Consider the following 16,791-nt stretch of genomic DNA (forward strand, 5'->3'; position numbering starts at 1 on the left):
AAAATGCAGCAAACAGTAAATGCTGTTGTTTGTAGCAACTGCATACACCAAAGTGTGTTCCATTTCAACTACCCCAGAAATGAGGTAAAATATATTAGCATTTCGGGCGGGACTAGAAAGATCGGATCGATATCCGATTCGCCGAGACGCGCTTAATGTAAATGGGACAGTTTTAACAAATCAGATAGCTATCGGATCAGAGACAACACACGAAGTGACCGGGTGTAAAAAGGCCCTTACACACTTGTGTCCTGCTTCATCCATGCTCAAATGTTCAATTCAGTTAAATTTTATTTCTGTAGCGCTTTTAACAATGGACGTTGTCTCAAAGCAGCTTTACAGAACTTTACAGAAATATTGCAAAAAGTACCAAAAGGTTAACATTATACAAAGATTTATACAAAGATTCAAGATTAATATTAGACTTCTATTTAAATGTGTTTGTATGTGTCCCCAATGAACAAGTCTGAGGTGTCTGAGGTGATTGTGGTGAGGAAAAACTCCCTTAGATGGAAGAAGAAGAAACCTTGAAAGGAAACAGACTCAAAAGTGAACCTCATCCTCAGATAATGTCAGATGCAGTCTGACAATTGTGTATTAATTAGGAGGTTGATGTCCTATGTTACAATATGCCTGACAGTAAATCTTTTCAAAGGACGTTTGTAGCCTCATGAGCTCATGTGCAGCTATAAATATACATCTAAAATGTTTAAACATTAAATTAAAGCACTAATCTATAAGTTTTATATATAAAGACACCGGAAATAAGGATTCCCGATTATTTAAAAATATTCTCTATATAATTGTCATTTCACTCTGTACTGTGTCAGCTATATATGGTTAAAACAGTGATAAAATCTTCTTGACTTGACTTATACAGTTTTTGTACTTATTAATAAAAAATATTATCTATCAGTATAACAGCTGATTGATGTTGAAACACCGTATTGATGATTCACTGATAAATGTGCAATGAAATAAAAAAAAAAACAGTGATTTTTTTTATATATTTTTTTTTATTTTACCAGATCAATATGCACCAAGACATTAAAGAATAAAATTTTTTTGACTAGTTTTGTCTACAATATTGTCAAACCCAAATAGACTTCATTTGATTGGTTAATACAGTTGTGATAAAATTCTAATCAAATATAACATTATCCCCAAGAGCCCCAGCCATTCACAATAAAAAAAGAAATAATGCAAATAAGTAAAAAGATATTGACCATTTCCTTTATGGTTTAAATTGCTGACACAAACTAACCTACTGAATCCACCAATTTAGTGACTGTCCATTAACTAAATTATGACTATAGATCTTATAACTATATAATTAAAAGACATACTAACTAGAAACCGGCTGATTACATTTGTTGACCAATTCATTCAATACTCAGTTCATTACCCTCAGATGCTGATGCAGACCAACAACTTTCCTGACAATGCTATTCCCCTTCTACCATTTATACTGTAATCTAAATCAACTTAAAGCACAGTAAATTCACAGTGAAGTCACTTCAGAAGCAGAAATGACCTCTAAATCTCTTTTGTGTACAAGTACAAGATCCCCAGGATATAACATGATCCCACAATGTTTTACAAAAGCATTTCTTCCAGTCCATCACAAGCTGGCTAGTCCTAAATTTATATAACTACAGCAGTGAGACGCCGGAAGCAGATCATCAGATCTCTGGGAACCGGAGGTTTGATTTCGTTCCCGTCAAGGCGGAGGTAGCGGAGTTGAGGGACTCTTTCATCAAAGTAGTCATCAAAAGTGTCAGCAGAAACTGGGCAGATGTCAGAGGAGTTCACACCTGCAGGGAATACGGATACATTATACGTGTTATACAACAGTTTTGGTCAGAAGGTGTTCGGACAGTGTTATACTTTGGGATGAACTTTGGGTACTTGTTGACTTACTCTTAATTTTATTGTGGTCCAGGTGTAGATGCTGCAGGCCAGAAGAAATTAGTGGTACCTCTGTAAGTTGGTTATAAGAAAGCTGTAGGTCCAGGATGCTGGAAAGGTTGAAAACATTCTTTGGGATACCTCCATTAACTAGTTTGTTGCGATTAAGCCTTAGGAAGGCCATCTTGGGAAGTCCTTTGAAATATTCTGCAGGGATCTTCTGAATATTGTTGCCATCCAAGTAGAGTTGAATAGTGGAAGGGGGAAGACCTTTAGGCATGCTGTTCAGCTGGTTCTTGGCCAAGTTGATCTGAACCAAACCACTGAGGCCTTTAAGGTTGACCTCAGTAACAGCATCATCCTGTAGTTTGTTACCCTGCAGGTTGAGTAACATGAGATGTTTCTTCCCAGTAAAGACACCTGCTGGGATTTTTGAGATTCGGTTTTTGGAGAGATGTAGCTGCTCTATCTTTGGTGGAAGAGGAGAAGGTATGGAGGTGAGCAAGTTTTCTTCCATATAGAGATGCAGCAGATTGGGCAAGGCTTTAAGTGCATTTTCTTCCACACCCTCATTTGAGATCTTGTTATGATTAAGATTGATCCACTTCAGCTGCGTGGTGTTATGGAAGGCATCTGCTGAAAGTACATCGATGAGGTTGTTCTGTATGTACAGATACCAGGTGAACGGGGGGATCTTGGGGATTCTTTTCAGCCCCCTACTGTTGCAATAGACTGCATTGGGGAAGCTGGGAGGACAGTAGCACTCTTTGGGGCAGGCATGCAGTTGGGACAGTAAGTGTTCATATGACATTTCCTGAGAATCCACTGAGCCAGCTAGTAGCAGGATTGCAAAAGCGGTGAGGAACGACTTCATTTTGAACCTCAGCCTGTTCAAACAAAGACATACAACTCGTTTTAAAATATTAGTTAGGTATCTCAGGACAATTCTATTAAGCAACATCGACTGCTCTTGAACTCAATTGTGTGCTTCAAGGAAACCTGTTCAATATTTCTTGAATCAGGTGCTGCTGCTGTCCTAAAGGTTCATATCTACAGTACAAGATCCACCTGACCACATAGCATGTTTAGTTTCCCATGCCCATGTCTATAACTGTAACTGACAGACCACAGAGTACGCCATGAGCCAGGATGGCTTTGAAAAACAAACACTGGACAATATAGCAGATGCTTTTCTGTTGCACCAGCCAGGAGCCCTCAGGAGCTGCCTTTTAGTTCCTTTGAGTAAACTATTCTTCTTCGACCCGAAATGCAGATATCATAGGGTTAGGGTTAGGGTTAGGGGTGAGTTATTAGACTGCTTGACGCATGACAACAGAATTGGAAATAATTCTCTCAATTTTGCTTTGTATCTCCTAGCAGGCTTTCCACAAGAGAATAATACAAGCTCTTAGACTGATTCTTCAATCTAATTGTAAATCGAATGCAGTATAGGTACTGCAGCACAGTACGTACCATCAAATGTATTGAATACGTCGAGCAGCTACAAAGAAAATCTACAGTACATATGAAGCTTTTGTGTGAAGTTTTCTTCAGTTTTATGATTAAAGCCATTCCTGTGGAGTAAGGCCAGACGGTTCTTATCAACAGAGGATGAAGTCATGAGTCATGGATTGTCCAGTCTAAGCAAGTGTCATCGCTGAGTGGTTTGTTGGGATGGGACCAGAAGTTACATGTGCACATCTATTACTGTTTCAGTCAAATGCATTTTTATATCAAACAAAGTGGTGCTATCGGTCATTGTTTAACATCTTTGATCAGTTTTACTCTAACTGCACTCATGTGATAAGCATTATATATGCACTCATCTGGATATGGTTTAAATTCTTGGATTCCGTTGTCTACTTTCCATATGAGAGCCCATCCTCTAAGGTTCAGGCTTTTTTTTGGTTTTTTTTTTTAGCTAAGCAAGATCAAGGAGAGTATCTGGACACCAGGTAATAATGTCTGACTGAGCCAACTCCACCTGACCTGCTTTAAACACAACTCCAAACTGATTTACTACAGTACATTACTATCATCTTAATAAGAAATGACTTCCATAATAATCTTTATTATACATGATACTATACAACTATCTGCTGATATTGGCACTTAAGTTTTAGCCTGAACTTAACTTAATGAAAGTCATGCAGCAGTGCTTTCGACCTTTAGGCTTCCTCATCTGTATTTTCTTTTCAAATCAGCTCATTTCTGTTCACACCTTCATCAGGCATGTTATTTTGTTGCTAACCAACTAGCGAAACCAAATTTCTGATATAACTACATTGCATTCTGGAACTTCGAATACAGTGTTTTTTTCTGACTTTACTATTTATTTTTTTTTTGAGTTACTCGTTGAACATCTCCAGAAAATGGTGACATGGTAAGTGAGGAATTATTTTTTTTTTTTGTGCTAACAACAGAACATGAAAATTACTTGGCAGTGAGTCTGATATTGAAAATGATTGCAGTAGAAGAAACAACACTAGCAAAATAACAACAAAGAGCTATACTAAAGTAGAGCAAGGAAAGGCCAGGTCATGCAACGCTAGGCCAGGATTGATAACGTCAACAGAAACACTACCTAACTGTGCAATGCACTATACACAAGAACCCTATAAGCTTTTTTCTCTTCTTAACTTGAGTCACCTTCACTATTCTCTCTGACTGCTTTTTCTGAAGACCAAAAATCTCTAATGCCTCTTTTCCACCAGAAAGAACCGGGTGCTGGTTCAGAGCTAGCGCTAGTGCTGGTTCAGAGTTGGTTCCACTGGCGAACCTTCTAAGAACCGGTTTGCCTTTCCACCGGCTAGAGAGCCGTCACAGCGTCGAGTGTGACGTCACTGTATACGTGTCACGTGTCCCAGCAACGTTAGCGCAGCAGCAGCAAACACAAACACAACAACAATGGCAGATGTTGCTTTACTGTTAATGCTCATGGCTTTGCGAACCTACATTAACACCCAAATGCGGCGAATAAAACGTGTACGTGCAGCTCCATGTAATCTGTATAAACGGAGGTTGTAATCGATAAAGTACATAGCGTTATTTTATCGTTAACACAGAAAAAAGTTAGCCTTAGCATGTAGCTACCTACTATCATGTGTGCTGATAATGTATCATATCGCGGTAAAGTAAAATTAAACTTGGTAAACTTTAGGTACATTATCAAATGCGCTAACAGTAGCCCTGCCCACAGCCCCACCCATAGCTACTGACGCAAGCGGTTCTTAAGTTTAGACCAGCAACGTTTTGGTGCTACTTAAGAACCACTTTTCCTGGTTCGTAGCCGGTGCTTTGGCGGTCAAAACAGAAAGAACTGGTTCTAAATTAGGCTCCAAACCTGCACTCAAACTGCCTCGGTGGGAAAGGGGCAACAGGCTGTCTCTATTCTCTTTCAATGTTGATTTTTTTTTCCTTTTCTGTCATTATAGATCCTGTTATTATCTTGTTCTGCAATCCCACTACCTGCCCATTGGACCCTATTCCTTACACAATGTTCCAGACCAGAGGTGTCCAGTCTTATCCAGAATATGTAGGCCAGTGTGTGTGCGTAAGTTTTCATTCCAAAAAAAAAAATCTATCTATCTATCTATCTATCTATCTATCTATCTATCTATCTATCTATCTATCTATCTATCTATCTATCTATCTATCTATCTATCTATCTATCTATACGTCTGTTTAAAGCAACAATCATAGATCAGATGTCTCTTCACCATGGGCATCAGAGCTTACCAAGTGCCTCACTGGACGTATGAAGTATATGCAAAATACTCCAAAAATTAACATCCCAGATTCAGATGCCTTTATAGAATAAATGCAGTCAGTTATATGGACCTGGAAACATAAAAATGATATAAAAAAAAAACAGAGGATAAAAACATAATAAGATATAATAATTGATGGACTAAAAATGAACACATTCAATGTTATATTTATAAAATTATATTTCTTAACGTTTAATTGTAATTATTCGTTGTGATAAACTTTCGTCGTTTGTTTTAGGTTTAGCACAGTTTCCAGTATGCATTAGCATTTCCAGTATGTTAAGTAGAAATATCTGTGGAAACATATGTGGGCTTTTGCATATAGCTATTTCACTGTAAAAACACCCCCCCCCCCCCCCCCCCCCCAAAAAAAAAAAAAAAAAAAAAAAAGCCTTGATCATATTAATTTCCTGGATGGATTATTGTTTCTCAGCCAGATATGTTAATAACATATGGTTCTGTGCTAGCTCAGCGTTTGGGTTCAGCTCAGCTCTTTTATACAGCTGTGGTGAAACCCAACTTTTTTTTCTTTTTCTTTTCTGTAAGTAAAGAAAAATATCTTTAGCTTCAAACCTGTTCAAAAATACACTTTTTTAAATAAAACATATTGACTTTTTCAAATTCAAACGTATCCCTTTATACCACTTGATTAAAAAGCAAACAAAAGAAAAAAACACAAACATAAAACTACACGATACGTTTCTTTAAGATAACAACCGAGTGAAAGGTGACTGTCTAACATTCAAGACTAAAGTTTTTTTTAATCAAATTTGCTAAAAAAAAATCTTCAATTTGGGATCTAATGCAAAGAAATCGGCAGGTGTTTCCAAACATAATCATTAAGCAAAGTTTGGAGCGTCGTTTGTACGTCTTCAAATCCATCAACACTGATAAACCTTAAATCGAACTAAGATGAAACTTTACCTGATTTTTCAGATCTACAGGTGAGCTGGACATGGAAAAGTGGCAGTTTATGGGAACGTTCTTGTCTTGGTTTCCTGTTCCAAATGACCTTCTGCTTCTTCGTGGTCCAATCTGGTCTCTGTGAATGTCTCTCTGTGTCGATTCAGTGTCTCTCTGTCCTTTATTAGAAATGTATTGTTTGTAGTGCTATTCCCTCAAGGCTGTACCCATGACATCTGCTGGATCTAGAAAAAAAAGGGGGGTGTATGAGTGTGTGTATTAGAGTCTTTTTGGGGGCATGCCTGTCTATCTTTTGCCAATCATCTTTTTCCTTCTTTTTTTCTTTAAAGGTAGAAGATGCGAGAGGAACGGTGGAATAGCGGAGACGGTAGAAGGGGGGTTAGATTGCTCACACCCACAGCTTGCTTACTCTGCTGCATTGCTTTCAGGTTTTGAATGCTCCAGTTTACCAGACCACCCAGAGGGCACATCCATCAGTGTGTCCATGTGTGTCTGAGCAGGGTTACAGATATTGCACAGACATGTTTGTCTGAAATATGTAGAGTTAAAGGTGAAACTGAACTGGGGGCTTCGAGGGCAAGCCGATACACTTTCACTAGTGTTACTCCAGCTCACTTACTCAGTTAACAGGTACAGGTTAGAATTTTATGATGAGTTGTTTCTATAGGACTGTTTTATCACTTATTGGTCACCTGCCAATTCCAACCATCAGTCATCTCTTTCCTTTCATATGCTACCAACTGGGAAGATCTATCTATCTATCTGTCTGTCTGTCTGTCTGTCTGTCTGTCTGTCTGTCTGTCTGTCTGTCTGTCTGTCTGTCTGTCACTGTCTGTCTGTCTGTGTGTGTTCTGGGGTGCAATCATTATTTCTATTCCTCCCAAAGAAGGTCAGGGTTCTGTACAGACCATGTGAGTTCTTCTACACCAGCCTTGGACACAGGGGCATTGACATGCAGGAACAGGTTTGGGCCTCTTAAAGTTCCAGAGATTTGCAAATATAAATCTACAGCATAGAGACCTTCTAGATAATAGTGTGCTTTAAACTCTTTTCTCCAGTTATAGCTTGGGGAAGAAACATGTCCGAAGGTCAGGCGTCCACAAACCTTTGGCCATGTAGAGTAACACAATATTCATGTTCATGCTGCCCAAGAGTGTGTAAAAGAATGACGTGTAATTCACAAACTCCATTTCCCAGAATACACTTCAGACGACTAGAATGTCTGGACTCGTATTTGTAGTCTGTGTATGTTTTAATATAACATTCTTCATGGTGGAGATGCTGCTACTACAGTGTGTGCTACATGCATCAACAGACACGTGATCTGGTTGGCGGTGAAATAGATTTTACTTGTCAGATTAGTGGCTGAAAAAGTCAGAAAGATTTAGTTACGTGGAAATAGTGGCAAAACTAAATAAAACACATTTGTATTCATTTCTTTCTCATTCATCTTTGGTACAGAGGTTATTCCAGAAACACCATGTATGAGACAGGAATACATCCTTGAAGCGATGCTGGTCGCACCTACTGGCTTGTTTTTGGGAGGAATCTGGAGTAAGCTCTCACAGACACATGTGCAGAACATGAAGAGAAACTGAGCAGCCTTTAAACCCGAGCTGAAGGTACTGTAAAAAGAGCCTCGTTTTTTCGTCTTTAATTCCTGCAGTAGTACAGTACAGTAGTAGAAGATTTCAGTTCATTCAAGAAAGATATTCAGACTCAACCAAGAGTGTATCTTATTTCTTTCTCAGTCGGAATAAAATAGGCGCTGAATTCTTTCCTTTTTCTGCACGTGCAATCGATTCTCTTGAAAAGACCCTGCTCTGTTTAAGACTTCCACAGTTAACATCCTTACAGAACCGTGTCCTGTTTTCAATGAAAACTTTAAAACCTTAAACTTTAATGAAACATTTTAATGCCCTGTTTTTTTTTTATTTTATTGCATTGCATACATGGACATTTTTGTATAAAAATAAGAAGGAAGTTTCTTAAGCCATTTGTTTATTATTTCTGTGGGTTGCCGATCGTCGGTCATTATGCATACTTGTATGTGTGGTGGCCTGGGAAAACGTTCACATGGTCAAAAATAAAAAATACATGTGTCTTTTCATGTTTTCAAACTATATATAAAATGTTCTTGCAAATTTAATGTCTGCTTCACTCCCGAAAGCAAAAAAGATGTCTTGAGGGTTGATATCGGATTAGAAATAGAATTGATTACTGTGTTGAATGTGTTTGGCCAAAGCCTTCTTAGATTCATGTGCACCGAAGATGGGTACAGATATTATTAAAGGTAATTAAAATTGTGTCTTCACTAGTCGGAGTTCTAGTAATTTTCAGCAAAAAAACACTTCTGCTGTCCAACAACTTAATCTTCAATGTGAGACATTCATTGGGTGAGGAAATCATATCTTACAGATCTTTGCAGGTAGATACTAAGGAAAGATGAACGTATACAGTATAAAAACAGTTAGTTTCCTTATTAAAGTGATTATCTACCTATCCTTTAATTTGGTCTTCTAGCCCATGTGCAAATTTTTTCGAATTGCTTCCTATGCCTTGTCTCATGAAGGTACAGATGTCCGTGATTGGTTAGTGTAGCTCTGATTGACAGGAGAGAAAGTGTGACATTCCTTCCACCCCAGAGAACAAGGCGAATGCATTTAAGTTACCCAAAAATTTTTGATGTTGCCTTTCTGAATTATATTTACACTTTTATGGAATTGAGGCATCAGTATCACATGGGCAAAAACCTTATTTTGTCCAATAAAATAAATAAAATGTTCCTATATGTTCAGCTAATGATGAAATATTTATAATAAACATTCATTCATTCATTCATCTTCTACCGCTTATCTGAACTTCTCGGCTCACGGGGAGCCTGTGCCTATCTCAGGCGTCATCGGGCATCGAGGCAGGATACACCCTGGACGGAGTGCCAACCCATCACAGGGCACACACACACTCACATTCACTCACACACTCACACACTACAGACAATTTTCCAGAGATGCCAATCAACCTACCATGCATGTCTTTGGACCGGGGGAGGAAACCGGAGTACCCGGAGGAAACCCCCGAGGCACGGGGAGAACATGCAAACTCCACACACACAAGGCGGAGGCGGGAATCGAACCCCCAACCCTGGAGGTGTGAGGCAAACGTGCTAACCACTAAGCCGCCGTGACTCAAGTTAATAAATATTAATTATAATAAATATTAATGTATTATAATAAATTATAAATATACATTATAATGATGAAATTGTTTGTCTTAGCTCATTTTAAATACACGGAACAGCTTTATATTAGAAAAACAGAAATAATGTAATATTGTTTTGGGATGTGTGGTAGCCTAGTGGTTAAAGTGTTGGATTCCTGACTGGAAGGTCATTAGTTTAAATCCCAAGTTCACCAAGCTGCCACTGCTGGGCCCCCGAGCAAGGCCCTTAACCCTCAATTGTTTAGTAGTATAAATTGAAATAACAAAATGTAAGTCACTGTGGAAAAGTGTGTCTGCTCAATGAGATTAGAATCGTCAGTATGATCCGTGACCTGTCAGTTATTCCACATTACATCCTCATTTCATTTCATTTTATTTCAAGAACAGTCCATCATTGTGTTAAGGTGTGTTTCAAGTTACAAATTAAATAGATGAATAAAAAGAAAACAAACATTAGAGTATTGTGATATGTTTATGAATTTAAAGTTTACAGTATGTTCAAGAATCTCGATTTATTAGCTTTAAAAGTCTTAAAAAAGGTTAAACGTTTAACATAGTAGACCTGCAATTATGCTCGAAATCGATCTTCCGATATTGTAACTATAGCAAATACGTTCGTGTACGATTCGTTGTATGTTTATATCGTTCCTACAGAAAAGGAAGGAAAAGAGAGTGCTTTATAGAGAGCGTATGATGATTTGCATGCAAGTAAATTAGAGTATCGAATAAATCTTGCGGTTTTACGGAGCGGTAAGCCGTTACTTAGCGGATCGAACGTTAGTTTCATTACGTTACGTAGCATTTCTTCACAGTTTAAATCTATAATACTTGCAAGTTACACCTTTAGTACTTAACTAATGTCCGCACTCTGGGAAGAAGATAATATCTAAATATCTGATTAATGCAAGACACCTCTTTATCAATGCTTCTCTTTTCTCTGTTTTTTTTCTAGCTACGTGAAACATAGGGTAATATAGCTGACGCCGTCTTTGGCTAAACCGATATATAAAATTCCAAACAGAAAAGAGATAGTATACAGACAAAGCTCATCAGAGAAGATTAAAAACGACATCTTTAAAGCTAATTCCTGAAGGAGTAATATCATGTGTACAGTGAATATAGAGTGTCGGTGCCAGCATTTAGACAAACTATACAAAAGCATAAGAGCGAATGAGGATCTGTGCTTCGATTCGATCCATATAAATATAAGATACAGGAATGTTTGAAGTGACTGTCAGGGTCAGAAATGAAAGGTGTTCAAGCATGTTTTGTATTGAAGCACTAGTCATACATAACATTCATAATACATGTGTGCCTCATACCGTGTGCCAGGAATGGAAATTTCAGCTTTTATTATATAGATCTCGGTGTACTTTGGGTAGTATTACAAATTCTCCAATGTACAGATCTCCTTACACAAATAACCCAGAGTTATTTGGTTATATGGGGCTATACTGATAAAATGAATATGGTGTTCTGTCACTATTTGAGAGGGAAAGTTACCCCCTGTAACAATATACGAAGTGTTAATCTGATGTTTGAATAGATCTTTTAAAGTAGCTGGTCAAAGAAGACAGGGAGTTGAGAACTAATCAAAAATGATCTCAGAGGCACGACGGAGACAGCCGGATGCCTCATCAGGCATGCTATTTTGGGTGAGATTGTTTCCATCCAGGCGCAGAGAAACCAGTCTGGAGTAGTTTACAGGTGAGATAATCTTGCAGATGTTGGGCAGTTCAAATTCTGGAAAAAGGAAAAACAAAAGTCAGACAGCGATGACTACACAGATGTCTCAGAGAAAGGAAGAATTGGAAGAGGCTAAGCACTTACTGCTAATTTGATTGACTTGCAGATACAGGTACTCCAATGCTTCATTGATCTCAGGGATGGACTGGAGCTTGTTGAAGGACAAGTCCAGCTCCAGGAGAGAAGTGACATTGAACACTCCTGCCGGAACACCTGAGTCTGCCAGCTTGTTGTGAGACAGACGCAGGTACTGCAGGGCAGGCAGTTTGGCCAGATAGCCATTTGGGATGTTTTCTATATCGTTGTTGTCAACATACAGCATCATAAGGGAAGCGGGGACGCCTGATGGGAGTTTTTTTAGTTTGTTCTCACTTAAATCCAGCAGCATCAACGACTTCAATCCTTTGAAGGCCCCGGTAAGGCCTTCCGTGGTCAGTTTGTTCTTGGCCAGGTGAATGCTAGTGAGATTCTCCATGCCAGACAGTGTACCTGAGGGAATTGTAGTCAGCTGGTTGCCGTTGAGTTTCACTTCATCCAGGGACTTGGTGCTAAGGGCAGGAGGTTTGTTCAGCTTGTTATTGCTGAAGAGGAGTTTCTCCAGTTTGCCCAACTTGTCAATGGTCCCCGACTGGATCTTGTCACTAGTGATGTTATTGTTATCAAGGACCAACCAGCGCAAGTCAGTGACATTGTCAAAAACACCTGCCTTGATCTCCTCGATAAGGTTGTTCTGCAGGTAGAGGTATTTGATTCCTGTTGGTACAAACGGGATGTTCTTTATGTTGCGGCTGTCACAGTACATGGCCGTGGGGAAGTTGATGGGGCAGTCACACTCCAGAGCACAATTAGGTGAAGAAGGCATAGACTGTGCAGCAGGCTCGTAGTCATAGTCATAGTACTGACAGATGCACAGACTGACAAGGCCAGCCAAGAGGACAGACCGAAGAGGGAACATGGTTTCACAGCACTGAAAAATACTGTGGAAATTCTGGTGGAAAACAATTAATCATAAGATTCAGACAGATGAATTCGACCTAGACATCAATATTAACATTAAGATCGTATAGCATATATACAGTAAGATATCGATAATCTTAGTTAATCTGTTAGTTTGTAGAAGATCTTTTAGCATATCGACAAATCAGGCCACAACTGCACTTAATTAGCAACACCTTGTATACACGTTTATTCCTCATTATGGTTTACTTAAACTGCTATAATGATCTGCTTGCCCCTCCTCAACCTAGTACACCACCTAAAGCACCCCCGATCTTTTTTAAGTGTAAATCAATACAAGCCTAAAAAAATAAAATAAAATAAATAGCATACTACCATGCTACCATGCTATCAATATATAATTTATAATCTTATTTAAAAAAAATAGCATGACGTGTTTTATGTCTACGATTTAGAAATTCCACCAAGCAGACCCGTACTTGGACTCGGACACATTGCTGTAATGTTAGAAGATGCAAACTCAACACGAATCGTCTTTTTTTTTTTTTTAGAAAATGCTAAACGACATTTAGAGGTAATATAATCATGCAGTGCATGCACAGACATAATCAAACTAAGCAGTTTAAATCTCCTCTTCAATCCTAAAATCTACATCCGAAATACACCGAAACAGACTTTGCTTTGAATCGACGCCAAATGGAAAGGCAAAAGATATTACCTAGAACAGAGCACGATCGCTAACTTTTCAGAAGAATCCTTTGTGTAACAGGTAGAATCTGACTTACCTTATTCTCTCTCTATCTGTTTCAGGCTGCAGGCAGAGGTGTGTGTGGCCCAAGGTCTCTGGAGGGGATGAGAGAGGGAGGGTAAGAGAGAGAGAGGGAGGGAGGGATAGAGTACAAAAGAAAGAGAGGAGGGAAATAAAGAACGAGAAAACTGGCTCAGCTAAACTACAGTGGCCCTAGAATGATGGAAAACAGCAGTCAGACGGTTTGCAGATCGTCAGTGGTCTGTGCACCGTGGCAAGTCGGTACTAGCGTGTAATGAGATTCAGGCGCGGCTGACACTTCGTATGCCGAGGTGCTCCATGTGCAAAGGCTTGTAAAAAAAAGAATATGTTTATATATATATATATATATATATATATATATATATATATATATATATATATATATATATATATATATATACACACACACCGTACCTATCTGGTTTACACAACACCCACATACCTTAATTACCCAATCATTCCGAATTACCCTTCAAAACAAATAAACCATTATGAAGAATCAACACGAACACCAAAAGCATTGCGCCACTTCTGGACATTTCCAACACTTACGTTTTTCTCTAAAAAAAAAAAAAAAAAGAAAATGTTTTGCAACAAAATCGGTTTCATAGAATGTTGTGGAAAGTCGTGGAAGAAAAAGCATTTGGCTGCGTGTGATGCCAACTGCCTACCATTATATTAACCAGTCCACTGCGGTTGTAAATTAGCTTCGGAAAAAATGACAAGAGGAAGCAGAAGCACAAACTGAAGCCAGACCAAACTTACATAAGCCCTTTACTACTGTTGCCTTTGCTGGCTGGCTGCAGAGCATGGCATCCAGCGAGAGTGATTCCAGCGCTGTGCAGATGTGTATAAATCGGTAACAGCTATCCTTTTATCTACCATCGTATCTCTCTCAGCATGCTGTCATCTCGTAGTATGTTTCTGGATAGTAGACACCCAGAATATTTCTGAGCTCTCCTGACTGGACAAAAGGACGCAAGCTGTGCTAGTTGCTAGACTTTTATCTTTCAGCTGCACCTGGTAACTGGCTGGAATGTTCTTTGCACATTTTCTGTGCAAGCACCGCTATAAACCCACATTGTCCAGGATGGTAAGATGCATATGGTCTCTGCCTACTCATAAACATTTCTCACAAAAGAGGCTCTGGCTTGCTCTCTACTTTAAGCTCTCTCCCTCCAACCCACTGACATGTGTTAGTACTTGAGAGTCAGGGGGAAAAAGCAATATATTATTTCTTGGAGCATGCTGATCCAAAGCCAGATTTTCTCTTCATATTCAAAAGAATGTGATTGTATGGGAAGGCATGAGGCCTAAGTTCAATAATATTATATAATCTTATTCGTGTTATATACATTTGGACTTTCAGGTGGATAAATATTTCATGTGAAAGAAGGTCTATTTTTCTAAAGGGGGACATCGAGGCAAATCTCCGAGTATTTGAAAAGTTAGAACACTGAAACGTCTTCAGACAAAGTTTCCTAGGGCTCCATAAATTTTAGAATCTTGGGGCCTTTTTGCTTACCAAAAATTCAGCAAAAGAGAACACACACACACACACACACACACACACACACACACACACACACACACACACACACACACACACACACACATCATTAGCCTGTCTAATCCAAGTTCAACAAGGGTATCTTTGGCATAATTTTACTGTGAAAGAAAATGTCATGCATGCACTTATTCAGTTTGTTAACATGTACTCGTTGGCCTCCAGGTGGTCCTCAAGGGCTCAAGGGTTAAGGTGTTGGGCTACTGATCGGAAGGTCATGGGTTCGAACCCCAGGTCCACAAAGCTGCCACTGCTGGGCCCCTGAGCATGGCCCTTAACCCTCAGTTGCTCAGTTGTAAGTCACTCTGGATAAGGGTGTCTGCTAAATACCATAAATGTCCAGCAGCAGGATCCTGCGCTCTCATTGCTGTGGCCCGGGTTTGATTCTTTGAGCTAACCCAGCCACTGAAGTGTTAACTCTCAGTGCCAGTCACAAGCCTGGATGAAAATGAGAAGGATGCATCAGAAAGGGAATCCGACATAAAATCTGTGCCAAATCTAATATGTGGGCCATGTGGCGAAACCGAACAGGGAGCAGCCGATTTATTTTTTTTTTACATTTACACATTACACTTCATGTCATTTAATTAGACTAGACCTTTAAGGTTCATACTAACTGTTATCCAATCAGTCATTCGTTTATAAGCAGCATGATGCAAAAAAACATACAAGTTCTGGTGAAGAGCTTCAGTTCATGTTTACGTCATTCGGTAACATGAGGAAAAAGTCTGATCTCTGTGACTTTGACCGTAACATAGATGTTGTTGGACAGAAAGGCTAGATGGATAGATCAGTGACTGCTCATCTCCTGGGATTGTGACACACAATTGTGTAGAGATTAACTCAAATCTCTCACTCTTTATATCCACAGAGAAAAGAAAACCATCTCAGCAGGCACAAAACATCGACCTAGGGCTACAAGAAAAAAGAGACAAATAACAAGGCTTGTCAGTTGCTAGTCTGAGTGCTAGGGATGCAATTAAACTAAACAATAGATATTTAACAATAGATATTTAGATATTTAGCACCAGGGTTGGGGGTTTGATTCCTGCCTCTGTGTAGTGTGTGTGGAGTTTGCATGTTCTCCCGGTGCCTCGGGGGTTTCCTCAGGGTACTTCGGTTTCCTCCCCCGGTCCAAAGACATGCATGGTAGGTTGATTGGCATCTCCGAAAATTGTCTGTAGTGCGTGAGTGTGTGAGTGAATGAGAGTGTGTGTGTGCCCTGCGATGGGTTGGCACTCCGTCCAAGGTGTATCCTGCCTCGATGCCCGATGAAGCCTGAGATAGACACAGGCTCCCCGTGACCCGAGAAGTTCGGATAAGCGGTAGAAAATGAATGAATGAATGAATGAATGAATGAATGAATGAATGAATGAATGATCTAGAGGCAATAATTGAATGGTCTGATACAGAAGACTTTCAGTGCAGTTCAGCTGAAAATCCGTATTGATTCTGAATTCAAGCAACGAACAACATCAAACATAATGCCACTATTCCTCCTTCATTGTAGTAGTAGTAGCCTTTATTGTCATAGCGATTGCCATTGACCATAGATGTTGTAATCCTGCTTGCAGTAAAAAAGAAAAACAAACACGTATATCCGGTCTGAAAAACCATGAAGTATAGTTAATATTCCCGATTACTAAATTTCTATGTAAGGACAAAACTAACAGCTGAATAAGAGAGAAATGAACGGATAAATAAACGTTCAATTGCACACTCTCACAAATCTCATGTATAAAGACCGATCTTCATCCATGAATAGTTTGAGTTGCTTCTGGCTGAAAAACAGCTTTTCATTAAACCTTATAATTGCTTACATCCAGTGGCTAGGGTTTCCTTATTTAACTTGGGAATGACACACTGCACATTTATTGTTTTTGTATATTTTACACAAAATATCGTTG

The 16,791-nt window shown here is 39.1% G+C and overlaps 2 protein-coding genes across 3 annotated transcripts; both read right to left on the reverse strand.

Moving 5' to 3' along the window:
- Window positions 1-1,029: 1,029 nt before the first annotated feature.
- Window positions 1,030-6,964, reverse strand: kera (keratocan). Its single transcript, XM_027160397.2, has 3 exons — window positions 6,603-6,964; window positions 1,921-2,795; window positions 1,030-1,814 (listed from the first exon to the last, which is right to left on the reverse strand). The coding sequence occupies exons 2-3, from the start codon at window positions 2,780-2,782 to the stop codon at window positions 1,645-1,647; spliced, it is 1,032 nt and encodes a 343-aa protein (XP_027016198.2). The 5' UTR covers window positions 2,783-2,795; window positions 6,603-6,964; the 3' UTR covers window positions 1,030-1,644.
- Window positions 6,965-10,283: 3,319 nt separating this feature from the next.
- On the reverse strand, window positions 10,284-14,222 carry lum (lumican). Of its 2 annotated transcripts, XM_027160406.2 has the most exons (4): window positions 14,083-14,222; window positions 13,313-13,370; window positions 11,655-12,558; window positions 10,284-11,567 (listed from the first exon to the last, which is right to left on the reverse strand). In XM_027160406.2, exons 3-4 carry the CDS (start codon window positions 12,523-12,525, stop codon window positions 11,413-11,415), a joined length of 1,026 nt encoding a protein of 341 aa, XP_027016207.1. In that variant the 5' UTR covers window positions 12,526-12,558; window positions 13,313-13,370; window positions 14,083-14,222; the 3' UTR covers window positions 10,284-11,412. The 2 variants fall into 2 exon arrangements, with proteins under 2 accessions (XP_027016207.1, XP_027016208.1); XM_027160407.2 differs by lacking the exon at window positions 14,083-14,222 and having other exon boundaries at window positions 13,246-13,370.
- Between the last annotated feature and the right edge of the window lie 2,569 nt (window positions 14,223-16,791).

This window comes from Tachysurus fulvidraco, chromosome 19, assembly GCF_022655615.1.
Source record: "Tachysurus fulvidraco isolate hzauxx_2018 chromosome 19, HZAU_PFXX_2.0, whole genome shotgun sequence".
In the NCBI taxonomy this organism is placed as follows: domain Eukaryota; kingdom Metazoa; phylum Chordata; class Actinopteri; order Siluriformes; family Bagridae; genus Tachysurus; species Tachysurus fulvidraco.